The sequence below is a fragment of the Anser anser genome, assembly GCF_964211835.1.
Source record: "Anser anser genome assembly, chromosome: Z".
Taxonomy (NCBI): Eukaryota; Metazoa; Chordata; class Aves; order Anseriformes; family Anatidae; genus Anser; species Anser anser.
The window spans coordinates 2,083,712-2,101,915 of record NC_139723.1 but is presented as its reverse complement, the minus strand read 5'-3'; the positions used below and the strand labels follow the sequence as shown (position 1 = coordinate 2,101,915).

General features: G+C 39.5%; 1 protein-coding gene across 12 annotated transcripts in view; it reads right to left on the bottom strand.

Moving 5' to 3' along the window:
* Positions 1-3,911: 3,911 nt before the first annotated feature.
* Positions 3,912-18,204, bottom strand: part of MCTP1 (multiple C2 and transmembrane domain containing 1) — a 277,914-nt gene continuing 263,621 nt past the window's right edge. For all 12 annotated transcript variants that reach the window (XM_083816846.1, XM_083816848.1, XM_083816843.1 and 9 more), the window contains 4 exons: positions 14,109-14,218; positions 10,855-10,964; positions 7,210-7,307; positions 3,912-6,031 (listed from right to left, as the gene is read on the bottom strand). In XM_083816846.1, coding sequence (XP_083672972.1) covers positions 5,960-6,031; positions 7,210-7,307; positions 10,855-10,964; positions 14,109-14,218 — 390 coding nt within the window. In that variant the 3' untranslated portion in view covers positions 3,912-5,959. The remainder of the gene's footprint in view (positions 6,032-7,209; positions 7,308-10,854; positions 10,965-14,108; positions 14,219-18,204) is intronic.

Here is an 18,204-nt window from a genome sequence, read left to right as displayed (position 1 = left end):
CCAAGATGTCTCCCATTCTTTCCAGAATTGTATACTGCCACAGCAAATTCCTGTCATTGAACTTTCTTCTAAGCGAGGCACTTATATTTACACACATACTGCAGATGGAGTTCCATCCTTTAAATGAATCCCAGTCTTTAAAGAAATCTGCAAGAATTAAAGTTATACTTCCTAGCCATTTAGTTTACCAGTAATGCTTTTAATAATCCAGGGCCATCCCTACTTCTCCTTCCCCTCCTTCAATACATGCCTGTACAGGGCCTCAGCTGGAAGAACAGAAATGTAGCTGAGAGAAGGAATTGCTTTAGTCTCTAGGCCCATTCCTTCTGATCAAGCCATTATCTTGTGCCCGTGAGCAACGGCTCCTCCCGCTTCGAGTGGGACTGCTTGTCGAGCTTGTTACGTGTCCATCCTGGGGGAAAGGAGAATATTTTTTTGCTTTTGTTACCGTATTTGTTCAGGAGGCAGAGAAAAATCTTCCTTTGTGTCATAACTCAAGCACAGACGCACACCGAGCAGGCTGCCTTAGGGGGTGGAAACATGCAAACGAGAGGAACGTCCAGTGCACCAAGCCATTAATTAACGAGGTCAGTAATACAACATGGTAGGAGCAGAACTGGAACCAGACATCCCTTGAAGGGATCTCCCAGTGCCTCGTTCAGTGGCAGGGGCTCAGCAGCGCAGACCGCATTGGGGCCAGCATCAGGTGTGACGGCTGGAAGCGTCCAGCTGGCAGCGGTGCCCATGCTGCAGGTTAGTTAAATGGCTCTCCTCCCCTCTTCCAGTAGTATCTAGCAATGGTGCCATATGGCATTTATTTGATATTTTCGTTTTCTTTTCAAAGTCCCGATACTTGGGGCAATTGTGATGACGCAGTAGCTGAAGAGGGGATGATGCTGAATTCCAGCTCTTGTTCTCTTCCTCGCAGCTGCTCCGTGCTTATCACTCCCTATTAATTTGATCATGTTTTTGCATAATCATGCAATGTGTCTGCACTTTCTTTGCTACTTTTGACTGGGGATCTTTCTGCATCAGTTGTGGCTCTAAAAGGCTTTTTTTTTTTTTTTTTTTTGACATTCCTAAAAAAGATCATGTGTAATAATGAACAATTATGCAAAGTAAACTTTGTAGGAATGTGTCTTTATGTCAGGGTACAGAAGGTCAGGCAATATCAACTTATTAAATGACTCCAGAAAATATTAATCTGCACTCTTTAATCAAAAAGATATCAATGATCAACATTGTGGCTTTTCCTTTAATCACCTACCGTAATTTAATCAAAAGCTGAGCAAGAAAAGCCATTTTGAGTGTTACCTTTGATTATATTAAAATGAAAAAAAATCTTTATTATTGTATGAATCATAGCTAAGGATTTCAGGCTTTTATATTGTGCAATCTGAAGCATAAAAAAAAAGCTTTTGACATTTAAATTTAATTCAGCACTGAGACTGATGAGAAGAAAAAACATGGCTGCATGTATTTTTTGGTCCCCCTTAGTAAAAAAAAAAAGTCAATTTCCAACTTTCAGAAATTTGAGTTGGACTCTCAAGATTCAGTAGAATTGGAAATTGTCCTGTTCCATGGCTAAATCTGGCATTCCTTGAGCATACAGTTCTTACTAAGAAAAAGGAAATTATGCTCCAGAAGTACAATGTTTCCTGTGCAATGGGTAGTTAAGTGGATAGTTAAGATTTTTCCCTTCCCTTCCCTTCCCTTCCCTTCCCTTCCCTTCCCTTCCCTTCCCTTCCCTTCCCTTCCCTTCCCTTCCCTTCCCTTCCCTTCCCTTCCCTTCCCTTCCCTTCCCTTCCCTACCCTTCATCCTTAATCCTTTCCTTTTTTCCTTTTCTTTTCCTTTCCTTTTTTTTTTTTTCTTCACAGTGATAGCTCATGGATTTTTAATTTAATTAAGATCTAAAAATCTTAGTTTGTGAGAAACATGCCTTCTCTTGATTGATTACTTTGACACGAAAGGGGTGAAAACCTTCTAATGCCTGTTGCAGCAAAAAGTATCTAACCTCCCAATCAGACGACCAGACCTACACTTGTTCACATCTTCTATGGCTGGCAGCAGCTGTGCTACAATTTTTTTTTTATTTTTATTTTACTTTTTTTTTTTCCCTGAGAGAGAGGCTGCTGTCAAGGGATGAGATGTAGTATTCGCAACAAAGAGCCTAAGCCTAGCCAACTGAAGCAGTTCACCATATTTTAAATGTGGAGAAATATGGAGAGATAAAGGCTGTTTAGCGCAGATGAATTACTTTTCTGGTAGGAAGGGAAGGATCTTTTCTTTTCCCACCAAGAGCAGAGGGAGAGCACCACCTGGAGGTTAGCCCTTTTTGAGTGACTCTGGGCCTAAATGCACATCATCCTCACCCTCAGTCCTTCTGCTTCCCTCTCCACTGATCAGCCAATTGCATGATGCTTTCAACGAGGTGCAAGTGACCGAGTGGAGAGCAGTTTGTTCTTTTAAAGCCTTCGCTTTTTCTCGGTTGACATCTAAAGATCGCATTTTATTTGGGAGTAGCTGAATTTCTCCTTTAAGTGTCAGAAGATACATTCCTTTTATGCTGTACTCTAATTAGGCACAAAGCAATGGAAATCCAGTGCTTCACACTGAAAAACACCTATAATTGCAACTGTGTATGTCTTAAAAATCTTTGGTTGTTCACCTCTGCGAGATTTCAGAAAAATTCCAAAGGAAGAGGTAGTTACTGAAAATTTGCAATTTAGGTGGGGGTGGGAGATTAGCAGCTTTAATAGAAGCAGCTGCACAGCAATCTGGAAATTAGCCCAGTTGGGAGGAAAAAGTTTGTCCTCAAAAGAGAAGCAGGCTCAGAAATGTAAAGAAGCCTGCGTCTGGCTGCCAGCACAACTCCTGCAGCTGAGCACGGAAAGGAGGCGTAGGTGGAGCGCGCCCTTCTCCTGCAGGTAGGGATCTCTTGCTGCTGGGGAGCGAGCTGCGAATGTCTCAACATGCTTTGAGCGGCTGGTGCGTGGTCTAATGCTGACTAGAGAATAAATTTTTCCTTTCTTTTCTTGCTTCGTACTCCTGGGCTACCCTGGAATGAAATACGTTAGTGCATTGCCGTCAGGTTCAACGGCTCTTCCTCTTGATGCTAAAGCACATATTAGCATGTATGTGGCCTTCTTAATGAATTTCTCAGTGTCCCGCTATTGTTTTAATGGCATCTTCCAACTGTACTCTGAGGTAGCAACAGAAATGGAACTAGAACCTCAGACAAATAGTCTCCAGTGGACACCAAGTGTTCTGACACCTGCTTGAAGTGTGGACCCAAATGAAGCTGTTAAACTTTCTCTCCCTAGAGCAGAAAGAATAATGAAAGATAATGAAAGACATTGTTCAACCCTGATTGTTTACACACGGACAAGTTATTTAGGAATAATACCAGACAAATTAGAGGGTTATAAGTTAGAAGGTTACCACACAAGGTTAGAAGTTGACTTTAGAGACAAACTGGAAATCGAAGATACATTGAAATATTTACAGTATAAGGCAGGATCAAATCTCTGAAGAGGCCTCTCCCACAGAGACAAAACTTAAATATTGAAAAGGGGCTCAGACAAATTAAATTATTTTAAAACATAGTTTTATAATATTCTATTTTGGCAAGGAGAAACCTCAGTTAATGAAAGTGTGTTCTGAGTCAGTCCTACTTCTGTGCATTGCATTTCCAGTGAGATCAGCTTTAAAACATTGAGGCATTAACAGAAGCTTAACCAGTTTCAACAAACTTACGGCCTCCTGCCCCTGCCCTTCACTTACATATTTTTGAGCTTAAAACACTGAAAACCTGCACAAAGAAATACAGTGCTTTCATTCACTTGTCCTTCACACCAATCATGGAAAATGATACTGTAGGACTTCAGAAAAAGATGCTTCCTACTATTAGTACAGAGATGCTTAAAACTGTGTTTAATGCAGTAATTGTGTATAAGTCAAGACATTACCACCAAAGAGGACACTTGAAATTGAGTACAGAGTAAACTAAACAAAACAAAACAAAACAAAAAAAACAAAAAAGGAGATTGCACACAGAATGAAGGGTAATATTAAGAAAATACAAGGCTTGCAATGTATCAAAGAACTTTGCAGAAGTGACAACTGGCAACAAATATTCTCACTTTGTCAAGTAGAATTTTTTTTTTTGCTTGTTTGTTTGTTTAGTTTTTTAACAAAAAAGGCTCATCAGTGAATCTTTCTTCATCAATAGTATGCTGCTCTTTGGGCAACATATAATGAAAAGGTGGTTAAGTAAGCTTCGCAAATTAATTCATTAAAAATCATGATGTAACAAGAGCATATTTAGGCCTAAGACTTCCTACAGAACAGTTACTTGAGTGGCATTCTTTCGAACATACAAATAACAAGATCAAAATAACTGCTATATCAGAAACTGGCCATCAACATTTCTGTAAAATAAACAAAGTCAGAATGATCTTTCATGAGCAATGCAGCTAACGTAGAATTCTTTAGAGAAATATATATACATTTGCTTGCAAAGTATTTCTAAATAGTCTTTTCAAAAAGTATTGTTAGAGTAGTGCAATATAACTTTATCAGCAATTGCAACCAATGAGAGGTAACCCACAGAGAACAACAGGAAGAACTCCTCTCGAGGATGGAGTTCTGCAGCTCTCACCTGGGCAAAAATCCCCTTTAAAGTCACTGGGAGCTACGGCTAAGAGCTGTGCACAGGTAGTCCCCTAGGAATGAATTCTCTGCTCATTACGTGGGGACCTGAGCGTGAAAAGTCTACAAGCAGGTATCAGAATATATCCCCAAGCACTCGTTATGAAGTGGCCACTAAAACCTCTGAAATGTAAACCTTCCTACTCTAAGTTTTGTTCAATTTATAAAATAACGCAGTTTCCATGCAGTAGGGCACAGTTGTTATCAGAAGAACTGACTACATTATTAGCTAAGGAAATAAAACTGGTATATCAGTTTAACCACAACTGCATTTTTTCCTCTACACTACATTTCACATTGGTAACAGGTAATGTGTTATATCATAAAGCATATAAGTATGACCTTGTGATTTGAAAGCAAAAACATTTTCTGCAAGATTTCTCTATTAAAATAGTTATGTGCACAAAAGGTGTTCATAGCATGACACCCAAAGCGATATGGAGTTAGTCTGATAGTATTTCCATTACAGCAGAACTATGGACTTAATTCACTAAACTATGTAGTACAAATGAAGATCACCGGTACATATAAAAAAAATCAGATAGGCAATCAATTACAAACCTGGCAGTATTTTGAGAGAGACAGAGATTTTTAGGTCTTATAGTGGAATGATAAAAATGGCAGGAAGTTCTTTTGCGAGCTCCAGAAAGACATCTGCATTTGGTGTTTCTCTTTAGCTTATGAGCAGCCCTACTGCACAGGAATACGTTGCACCAGCAGTTAACACCACAGTCTAGAGTTCAAAAAATTTGCTAAAACTTAAGTGCAGTAGGTTTCACTACTTTGTATTTCTGCTGAGATGTATAAAACATAGAAAATTGTAATGGTGACTTACTGGATAAAAATATTAAGGTTCACAAATAAAATTTTACAGAATTTTTCAGTCAGATTTAAATTTACACCTTTTGTAGATTTAATTGTCATGATTTGAATATTTGAGATATCTCTGACCATTGAGTAGCAGTGCGTGTTTACCATTCTACTTTGATTTCTTTAACTTGTTACACTATTTCTAACAAGCCTTTCAATCAGCAAAAGCCCTACTCGAAACCTTCATCAAATGTGTCTTTACAGTGCTAAGTATATATTCAGTGAGAAATGCCTTTATACAGTATTTACAAATTCTCCCCATTAGATAAAAAGGCAAAATAAATAAAAAGCTTAGAGAAAGGAAATGCTGCTTAGGCTGTAGGCTTCTCCTTTTATCTTCCCCCAGCAGATGCTAGTTTCTTCAATACATGAAGCTGGCTAGCCAGGATTGTTTTTCTTCCTCTTGCTTGGGCTGTGACTGGGATCTTGTTTCAGTTCATGATATTGCACCTGTTTAAACACAATGTTCAGAAACTGGTCAGGTGGCCACCGGCAAGAAAAAGCAAGAATGAAAGGTTTATGTTGTTTTTTTTTTTTTTTCTGTTTGTTTGTTTTTTTTCAAGGCAAAAGAAAACAAAAAATGAAAACTATCCCCCTGCAATCTATATGGCTTCTACAGCTGTGAATCAACAACAACAGAACGACAGACCTAAAGTAAGAAGAAAAAATACCATTAGGAAAATCCTGCCAGGAGATAAAACACTGTACTGACGTAATCTTTAAGAAGGTTACCTTCTTTTTTTTTTTTACCCCTGTGAGATGTAACAGAAAATAAAGAGTATCACCTTTTAATGTTTTGGATGAATATTCTTTGCAATATTTTTCCTAAAAACATGCTTATTTTCAAAGGCCTACCACAGAGGGGGCCAGATTCAGATTGGACATGTGCACATGTACCTCCTATTCAAGCCAGCTCTGAACTGACATTGTTACCTAGAAATATGGAAAGCATATAATCTTCATGATACTGGAGATGATTTATGTGCCCAGCATATCTTAATGCTTGCACCTTCACAAGGGGTTGTGTACTGCACTATAAAAGCTTATAATTCATAACTAGCTCACTTTTAAAGAATTTTATGGTCACAGTTGAATTGTAGCCAAAAATTTTCACTTTAGAAAAAACAGGCTGTGAAGTACTTGGGACACTGAGCAAAGCTGCCTGCTGGTGACTCTGCCCATGTGCCGCTCCTCCATCATTTGACCCTTCTTTTGCCTCTCTGCATTTCCTAGTGGCCTCAGGGAGCAACATTTCCAACAACAAAAAAAACTTGCAGTGCCTCACCCCAATGAGATTCACATTGCACAGCCTGGACGCTGCCTAACACAAGCTCTAGCACCTACTACCATCTCCCAAATACTTGTCTTTTTATTGATTTCCCATTAAGTATAACTGAGGTAGTAATTAACTCCTCACTGGACAAAGTACCACAGACTCCTTAAGGTTCACGGACTATCCCCAGCTTAAGTTCCAATTTATTTTTGTGCCAAAGAAAGTGAAGGTCAAATCAGAACAATCAGCTTAAAAAAATAAAAATAAAAATAATAATAATAATAATAAAAAAAAGAAAATGATAATGCCATATGTTAAATTAACAACTGTATGGACACCTTAAAAATATACACACCACTTGCACGTCTGAAGGAACTCTGGACAGGAAGTCAAGCAGCTCGTTGTTATCAATTGCATATGGACTTCGAAGCTTCTTCGTAAATTTATTGATGCCTGCAAAAGTGAGCATTCAAGTGTTACTTTCACCATTTTTTAAAAACAGTGTATATGTTTAATGACAAAGTACTGAGAAAGACCTTAGGATCAATTTCAAAGTCTGACAGTAGCATTAACTAATTAATGCATGAACCATAAAGCTTTAAAAGCCATTATCTGCTGTTGTGGTTCCCTGTGATTCAAGGTAAAGTGACATACTTAATTCCTCTAATACTGTCTTTAAAACAAATTTGACTGAGAACTCCCCTTACAACAGAAACCATGGTTATTACGCAGAAGATGGAAGAATGAGAGGAAAAATGTGTACCCTATCTCTGTGGTGATAGGACAAGTAACAGAGGGCTTACTAGCAGGATAGAAGACTCAGGCTAGACGCAAGGAATAACTTTCTAATGCTATGGATGGTGAATCAGATGGGAAGCAGTTCATCAGGTGAAGGCTTAAGGAAGAGATTTCACAAGCCTCTGTCTGAAAATGACAGATAGAGATGATCCAATGGCACATCCAATGGACACAATGGTTCTTCCAGACCTCAGAGCCTTACAGTGCCGATTGACAATTAGCGTTCAAAGGCACCAAGAAAATCCTCCCCAAACTAAGCTAAAAGCAGGCTTTTAACTTAAACTTGTTTACATACCATGGCATACCAGCTCGGATTCATGCACTTTTCATGTAAGAATCTTGTGTGTGGGCTCTGGGAGCACACACCTAAATCACGGCCAGGAATGGTACAAACTGCACAGATTCTCGTTTGAGCAGCAGAAAGCTGGGACAGCATTTGAAAATGTGCTGCTCTGTGTAATTTATGAAGGCTATCAGAGATAAGATAATCCCGTTTATCTTCCAAGAAGTCTTTGGTGCCTAGGCGTTTCAGAAAGCTTTAGCAAGGACATTAAACCTCAGGACACGGTGCACTAGCAGCAGGCTTGGTAACAGCCAGGGGCGCCCACTGAATGAATTCTCAGCAATTTGGTGAAGACAGGAGATCACCAAAATCCTTTTACCACTAGATTAAACAATAAGTGTTGTTAAATAATATGTGGGATTCAGAGACGTTTGTTACAGAAGATCCTTTCCATCAGCAAATTACTGAGAAGTTCGAGGTCTACCCCACTGTCTGTTGCACGTGGCCACTAGACCACCCACTGGTGAATTCTGGACTTGGTTTGGCCTTGCCTTATCACTTGTTACTCATACTGAAAAGAGCCAGCCTCCCTGTGAAAGCAAATGCATGAATAAATCACAGTCAGGGCTTGAGAAAAGTGAAGAGCAGAACAGATGAGCCAGGATGCTACAGGAGAAGTAAAATACAACAAGGGGATTAGATCTTCTTTTCTAAAAGCTTGAAATTTTTCAGTTTGAAGTTATTTTCTTTATATTCTCTCATATAAACAGCTGTAGCAGCTGCCAGGACCGTGCACTGCTATGAATGGGATTAGAGCGCAGAGGTGGTTCCTGCCCCATTGTAGCTAATGCAGGACAAGTTCGAGGACCAACTGTCTGCCGAGGGAGAAACAGAGATAGGAGGCAAAGAACTGAGGATTTCTCACCAGGGCAGGCCAAAACGGGCAGCCCCTGTGGATGCACAGAAGAAAGACAACTGTACATAAGCCCAGCCACGGTATGGAGGAATTTTCATTAAAAGAACAAAACAAAAGAAAACACACACACCTCCCCAAAGAATGAAATGGGCAGATGCCACCACAGAGTGGCCCAGTTTCCTGTGGGAAGTCAAACCACAGCGGTCGTTCCTTTTAAGTGCAGGATATACGCATGGGATGAACAAGCATATATACACAGGGGAGGCTAGAAACACAAAATAATGGAGAAAACAGGCATTTGTTTGGAATGAGACCTTTTTGAAAGGAGAGCTGCTCCCTTCATGCAGCATGACATGGCTCTGCACTAGCACATTACATCCCCAAGGAGGTCTGGGTTGCTGGAACAACAGCTATGCAGTACCTCTCCTGTCTCCCAGCATGATGCAAGGGAAATAGGTACCTAATGAAGGTATCTCCACGCATAGGCTGAACAAGAAGTTGCCTAAACTGAAATGAATATGAAAAACGTGCCAAAGGTGCTTGAAGTTGTATGACTAGGTAACTTGTGAGAGGTGGAAATGAAAGAGAAAGAGGGAGAGAGAGCAAGGTGCATCTAAAACAGTGATTACGCTATTCATCCATGGTTTGCAAGGCATGGACTCGAGTTTGGAAGTCAAGGCTCTGCCTTACCTGAGACAGAGACATGAACTTACATTTGTGGGTAAGTGTAGTACCTCCCAAGGTATTGCCAGGGATAGGTGTCAGTATAGCCTTTCAGACAACAGTGCAGACTTAATACTTTTGTGGGTCTTGGAGAGGTATTTTAAGCTTAATTTCTTGCATGAAATCAAGGGAACGTATGAAATTGAGTGTACAAGATCTGTCCAAGAAACTGCCGAACAAGGACATAGACCAAGTTCTTTAAACAAAAGACCTACCATCTTATCTGTGCAAGAAACCATGCAATTTGGGGAATAAACGAGGAGCTTGGGTTGCACCCAAGTGATGCTGGGTTTGTGGGGAATTAATGAAATTCTGAGGCAATTCTTAACACTAAGCCCATTTACTCGCTTCTTTCAGTTCCGTATTTTGTTTTGTTCACATCTTCATTATCGATCCTTCTCAATTTTATATATTCTGATGCACTCATTTGTAAAGACTGTATGAATAGTAACAATTCTAACTGATATAAGCATAATCTTCAAAATCAGTACAATGATTTTATGTTGTGTCCTGAATATTCAAAAGTTTTTTGTTTGTTTGTTTGTTTTTTACAAAGGCATGATTATTTTCCTCAGAAAGGATTTAACTCTTCACAGGTTTACATGACTGAGTAAGGATACAGCTGCTGGTGATGTAAGATGTACAAAAAATGAACAAATGCAGACTTAGCATTATTTACAACAGACGAGGTAATGGTACTGTTTAAAATCAGTATAAAGAATAAATATAAGGACAAGTAATGAGAGCTTGGCTCAACCACAGTGCCCCTCCCTTCACCTGAGTCCCCTGCCCCAGCCCCTGAGTTTCTGTTCATTATCAACTGGCCAGATAGCACATGCACCTTTCTGTCAGACTAAAGGTGACCCTTTAAACAGGTTTCTTGTTGCTACGTTTACATACACTTTCACAAGATAAAGTACTGCAGTAAAAAAGGCATACTGTCCTAAATGCACTATATAGATTGAAATGCCTCTGTTTGTGTATAAGTGGTGAAAATAAATCAGAGTAATATCTAGACAAAGCTACACTTTGATATATGAAGAATCCTCGTGGCTACATGTTTATAGTATGATGAAGTCTAGAATGCCAGTCAAGAAAAATGCATTTTGCAGGTGGGCCTAAATCTTTACGCAGTTGTGATTTTTAACTAACCTGTCTGTTTCCATCATGGAGCAGCTTCATGATCATAAATACAGAAAAGTACTGACAATATAATTCATCCCTTAAAAAACATTTTTTTTCTAAGTGGCGCAGACAGTTAAAAAAAACGCTTTACTTACCCCAGACAAGGACAATGTATCTCAGTGGAATGAAATACAGGATGATTGTGAACACACAGAGGGCAACTATTGCCAGCCAGCTCAAGAATGGAACAGTCCAGTTGAATGTGCTAAGTGAAAAATTAATAAAAGTCAGAGCATTGGTCACCCAGCAGAGTCAATAAAAGGACAAATAGTGGGCAGGAAGGGGGAGGAGTGCCAGTTTCCATCAATGACAATGAACTGAAACTACAAATGAAGGCATGGGCGCTGGACACCAGGGAGAGCAGGGTTTGGACCTGGATGCCCCATCCCTGGAGGTGTACGAGGCCAAGCTGGACGAGGCCCTTGCAAACCTGATCTAGTGTGTGGCCTCCCTGCCTATGGCAGGGGGTTGGAGTTATATGACCTTTAAGGTCCCTTCCAACCCCAGCCAGTCTATGATGCTAGAAAATAAAAGGAGGTCCTGGTGTCACCCACTTCCCCACTGGATGGCACCTCTCCCTGGCCCAGCTGCACCCATCTTCCAGAGGAATCACTACTCGGCTTTATGAAAATTTCAGTCCTTGCCCCCAGTTTCAGCTTTGGACAAAACAAACATTTTCTGTCTCTGCAAATTTACTGGTGCAGGCAGCACAGATCCTCATCTTCCACGCATTTTTCCCTGACCAGAATAGGCGTAGGTAAAGTGTTAGGGAAAAGGAGGGGACAGAGCAATTGGTCCTAAAACCTGGGATAATACAACAGCAGGGGACGAAGGAAAGACAAAAACACCTACTCTGAGTGGGAAAATGAGAAAGGAGAAAAAGGAAGGAAGGTAAAAAAGTAAATACGAGGGAGTGGCATAAGATAAAGTACATTACAGGAAAAGCTAAAGAAAAAAGCTTGATCGTTCCAGATAAAATCAAATCAAATGCGTATTTTTTACAAATAAAGGAAGAAGACTTCTGGGATCCCATCAGAGTTTCAGGGCACTTTACAAAAAAGCCCCATATTAAAAGTGTCCTTAATAAGAGTCCAAAACTCTATGGTGTGATAAAAAACTGCTGATCACCTCATTTTACAGAGGCTGAGGTATGGACAGGGAGGAGGTGAAAGCTAATGAGTCTTGAAACAGCCATGCTGTGGCCCTCCAACCTCTGCAAGCAAGGAAGAGAGAAAGGCCAGATGGCCAATTAATACGTGCCCCACGGGATCACCAGTGAAAGGGAGCTGGGCTAAGTGGGATCATTTCTTGAAGGCACCACCATGTCAAAGGTGTAGCATGACATTTATCCAGAAGAAAAATGTGGCTTTGGCTCTAAGTAGCTTGATGATACTCTTTAAAGTATTACCACTAACTATATGCCCAATCAGCGTGATTACATTATTTTGGCTTCTCTGGCTGAATAATTGCAATTATCTGAATTGCTAGCCATATTTTTCATAATGAGCTCTGGCTTCCTGTGTTTATTTGTCTTCTTTTCTCCCTGGCAATTTTGACATGTCTCCAGAGTGAACATTATGTAGTGTCACTTGGTGTAGGATCACTCCCTTTCTCCTCAGGGGACACCTGCTCTTTTCCCCTCTTCTGCATGCATTTGGGATGAACAGAAGGTTGAGGGTCTGCTCATGTTCCTGTGACTCGGCTTTGTGCAATGGATCACAGACACACCATGTGTGGGAACACTGGCTCCTCACTTAGCAAACCTCCTTATGTGCTGTGTTAGCACAGCATTCAGTACAGGTTTCCCATTATAGTTTTAGGAACAAATTACAAAGATTTATAGGAAGATTCGGTCTCACTCTGCTTAGAAAATTCTGTTCCTCTCATCTGGTATATAATAGAACAAGCCACACTTCCAAAGTGCATGATTCAAGAAACTTAATCATCAAGGCAACTTCCCTAAGCAGCCTTTTGATAAAAGACTTCTTTCACAGAGGCTCATTTTACTTGTCTGGAAAACTTGTGCAATATAATGTGCTTACATCTGCCTCTGCTGCTGTGAATGCGGCCTGTTTGGAAGTGTCCCCATGGGAATGCTTCCCAGGTTTTCCCATTAGAGCTTTTGCTCTTAAACACATCAGTGGCAACCTTCTCTTCGTCCTGATTCTGATATGTTTGCCATTGCTGATAGATTAAAAAAAGCATGCAGAACACGAGGAGAGATGACTCTTATGTTCCCTGCAGGCTGACCTCCACCCAGCATATCAATTTTCTAAAATCCTCTTAAAACACACATTATTTATTTTGGGGCCATATCCTTTTGCACGAGCTGTGGTCTCATAATTGGGAACACCAAGGCACGGCACGTTACACGGAGCAGCGGAAAAAAAAGGAAGGAAAAAAAAAAAAAAAAGGTTGCCTTGTGCTCATAGAGCATACCCTAAACAAGCAGGAACACACAGCTTTCTTTCCGTTAAGATGTGCTGAGCGCATCGGCAGAAACTTTACAGCAAAGTCTCCTGTGAAGGTTTTCTAACTCTGTACGACTTGCAGGTCACCTTTCTGCATACCCTTCCTGCCCACAGTGGAAAGGAGGTTGTGAATGCTCTGCTCCCAACTTTTCATCTTGCAAGGCTTTGCTCTCAGCTTTTGGAGGGCAGAAAGCCAAGTCAATTCTGTCCCTGCTTCTCAGCTGACAGCATTTCTGGAACCCTTCTGATCTCAAATAAAAATCCTTAGACTGCTGCTCAGTGACCATGCCAAAAATACACCAAACTTCCTGTCATAAATCTCAAAACCTCTCTTGCTTAAGGTCTAAATTTGTTGGCAATTCTTACATATCATGTATAAATTGTTATAAATTACATATAATCCAGGAGGAAAGGTTTTGCTAACTTACATAAATAGAACACTTCCCGCAACTGAACATACATATGTCCTTAAATTCTGATACCCTGATTCAGCTCTGCTTATTTCCTTTCTCAAAACTGCATTTTTATTAGTACTTTTAAGTAACTACTGTTAGGATTTACAGTAAGATTCTCTTTCTGTTTCACTTCAGTGCCTTACTTCTGATTTTTTTTTTCACAATTAATACATTTCTAAATTCCAAAATTAACATGACTGGATTGTTATTAACTCAGGGCTGCCACAGAACAAAGTAAATTAAGATGAGTTTTAACAACAGATTGGCCAAAACTGGAATCTCCCACAAAAAAAAATAAAAATAAAAATAAAGTAAAAATAAAAATAAAAGGGGACAGGGTAAGGGGTCTAAGACTTTGCTCCTCAGCTTGGATGAAATATGAACAGTACTAGACAGCAATACAGCACCCACAGCAGCACTTACTTCTTTATCCTTTCTCCAAAGGAAGCCACTTCATCAAGGACGTTCTGGACACTAACACACACCTCCTGGATGGCATACAGTTTATTCATAAATCCTTTTTTTTCACTGTCCTAAAAAAAAAGAAAAAGTAATTGTATATAAAAAATACCTGGCTGTAAGAAGCATGACATGCATCCATCCATTAAGTTTTAAAAGTGCATGTGTTACAGACTTATCCCTTTGTCCTTTAAACAGTGTATATCAAAAATAGATGTTGTATACATACTTAGCACCACACGGTTTTGTTTGTTGTTGCATCAGTTTCTAAACATGCATTTCAGTAACCCAGGCCTCCAGTTTATAAACGTGTCGAGGGTGCCGACTACCTACGTTGTGCAGCCTCTCACGCGGCAAGAGCCAGGAGGTGGAATAAAGCAGTTTCTCAGGATGCCTGTTATCTCGCGGATGCGTGTGCCAGGTGGATAACAGCTCTGCGCGGAGAACCAGAGTCTTGCACGCCCTGGTCTGAGGCCTGGTTCCCACCACGTGCATGGCAGCGCCAGACAAGCCACGATTGTGCGCCCACACCGCCTGCCGTTCTGCTTGCACAGCGAGCATGCTTCTCCCTCCCCCTTTTTTTCTGTATTAATATTCCAGTTAGTGAAATGTATGGGAGACAAAGCTCCGACTGCCTTTACCGTACGGTCAGTGCAGTGCATGGCTCAAGAAGCTAATAAAATGGCAGCCACAAACAATGCACGAAAGGTGCAGGAGAGGCTTCGTCTAGGAAGCCATTTGATTATCTCCTTACTTATTCGGTTTTCAACATGCTATCAGATTTAAAGCCATCAATTTACAGAAATATAAAAGCCTAACCATAATTTCTCTTCTTTAACACCAATATTCTTTTTTTTTTTCCCTTAAAAATGTTTTTTTTTTTTCCAAAAACAGAGTGACCATTTGTTTCCCAAAAGTTCCCACCCTCATTAAGATGTTTACTGTAGTCTTTGACAGATTTGCCAACAGCAAATGTTGTCCTCCTGTTTGCCAACTCGAGCAGACTTTGCCTCCTAGAAGAACCATCTATCTATCGGTGGTGTGGATGACACCAACAAGGTGCTGCGCTGCACATCAATGCCCTCCATGGACCATCCCTCACCCGGGCCTCCTCCTGCTCTGACAGTCTGTTCTTTCTCCCCTGAAAGCTTTCTGTCTCTAAACCCTGTCAGGCTGTAGCATCAAGTCCACACAAAGCCAAATGTACTCTCACAAAATTAGAATTAGATGGGCTTAAAATGAGGCCCCACAGACAAAATTGACAATTTTTTATTTTTTCCTGGGCTACATGGAAAGTCAAAAACGTATGTTCAACATTTCCAATGGATCGATGACATATTACACTATCTAGTTCAAATTTAATTAGTGTTTTCTCAAAATAAGAAATGTAATGAAAAATATTTCAAGACTTGCAAAAGGCAGCAAAATATTTGATAAAATAGTTGCTTAGCATTTTGCCACCAAAACTCACATACTACATTGTTCTCTGTAATTGACTCCAAAGTCCAGTACCTAAGAAATGAGCATAAGTTGCATTTCATTTTTCTTTTTCTGATGCTTAACTAGCAGCCAGTCTGTTGGTTCACTTATTCTGTTGTCATTTTTGCTGTTTTTATAAACCAGTTTGGATGAGGAAAACATCATTTAACATTAACTCATCTGAAGTTATTCTAGTGACAGTGGTTCTGCAACTATTTTGTCAAGATTTCTTTGTAAAGGTGTTGAAAGAATTTATCTACAAAATACAGATTGTCAAAAAATAAGCAATCATGAGAGAGAGAGAGACAGACAGGGATGGCAAAACTACTTACAGTGACGGAGTGTAATTTAAGAAAACAAAACAACTCAGAGACAAGAGAAAAGTCAGTTTCTCAAGCAACATGAGAAGCCTTATGTTCTCGGTTAAGAGTAATAATTATTTACATCACAAAGAAATGTTTTTGTGGATGACCATAATCACAGCCACCAACAGCAACCACATCCAGTGCTGTACAGCAACACTGAGTTATTTCTGATATAATTTCTGTAGTATTTATGACATCCTTGAAGCCTGGGCAGTGAGAACATTATTGTCCTCAGGTATACAGCTTCCAAAGAGGTGCAGCATATATCCAGTGCATTTCATTTCTTATCAGGAAAGAGATATCTCTTCTATTCATTCATGTAAAACATACTTCCAGTACTGGAGAAATAAGACTAATCTGTTTTCTAGTACAGCAAAGGTAAGCAATAAGCCATATAGAAATCACAGATATTTGTCTGCTTTTTAAATACGTATCAGCTTTGCCTCTTCAGTTTAGATTCAGTCCTCTCTATAACGTTATCTTGATTCATAATCAATTTGTGTGAGAAAAGAATTATGTCAATGTAACAAAAATAGTACCTTTTGTGATATCTATAGAACTCAACAGGGTTTACTTTAAGAGGTCCTGAGGCTATTTTTCTTTACAAATATTTTACAAGACAAACTTGTACCTTTTTTGAAAATACATCTGCTTTAAATCATCCCTTTAAAACAAACACACACACACAAAAAGAAAAGGAAAAAAAAAAAAGAGACAGAAAGAGACAGAAAAAGAATCACTCTTTCCACCCTCCCTGTACCTTCTGAACTTAAAGAAAATTTGTTGACATATTCTGAGGCAGGAATAGACAAAACAGCACAGGAAAGTGGAGGCGGTCAGAAGGATCAGGGCTCAGCTTTTCTTAAACTAATTCCACATGCCTCAGAACTATTAGATGTTTTTTATTTCCTGCTCCAAAGATTTGTGGAGAAAATAATCTGGGCTAGGGAAAAGCTGCATTTATTTTCTTCCAGCAAGATGCTGTGTTAGCAAATACAACATATGAGCCACCTTGAGCAAACCAAGGCTCTTAATAATCCATTTTTCAAACACTACTGGTATTTCCTTTCCAAAGAAAGATGGGCTGTGACTGGAATCAATTTCATCATTTGTATGGCTACAATTGCCAAGTTTCTGGAAATAATTGCCATTTAAATAGTAGATAAAATTTATTATACAAAGCTATCAACAGCTTTATTACTATTTAATTTCCGTGATTTGTTTGCTTACAGAAGGCTTAAGGTATCTGAAAAGCAAGATGTTTGCTAGGGGATGGGTTTAAGCGTAAACTGCAAAAGCAATGTCAAATTGATGCTGAAAGTCTGACTTGAATTTACAAAAGGGAATGAACCCAACTACTGAAACCATGTCCTCCTCCTACTTCATAGTGAACTGTAGATTACAGATTGATGTAGTGCTTGGCCAATAATTATACTTAATTCTTGTATATGATTTTCAGCTATAACTATATTTTTCATTTGGTGAAAACGAAGTAAATGGTTTCCTCTAGACTTTGTGGAGCTAAATTCACTTCAAAACCTGAATACAAACCATGTTGTCTGAATCTCTTTATTTAGTGGGCTATGCTTCTGATCCCATGAGATAAAATAGGGTGATTTAGGAAAGGATTATATCTCTAACCCTAAACCTCTCTCTCCTCTAGGTTGAAGTGCATTTACAAAACAAACATTTCAAAAGACAGGGAAAGCAGGAAGAATAAATAAGCCAGACTCAAAAGTAAACTTTGCTGAAGTTAATGGAATTAAAGTAGTGAAAAAGAAAGAGCTTTAAGTGAAAGGAGACATTTTTAATATAGAGAATAAAGCTCCAAATTGCTTATGGTAGATAACTGTCCTATTAATAACTATGTTGGAGGGAAAGAGACAGGTCTTAAAAACAAGAATCACAGGAGCATTTTATCAAGAATATGAGTAAATTTTGAGACTTCAAAGAGATGCTGTCTGGAAAAGACAGAGACTCCAGAAGGCTCTTCCATAAATACCCCTTGCTGTGCAAGTGAGTATGATAAATTCTTTGCAAAGCAAAATGACTGAGACAAAGCCTGGCTAACTTGTGATGGAAACACAGAAAGGACACCACCCCATCTCTGCCTGAGAGCCACAGTATATACCGGGTAAGCTGTAAGAAGATGTTGTTGTTGTTGATCTTGTCACTTGACCGCAACCAGACATATGCACCGCTCTTTCTGCGTGCTA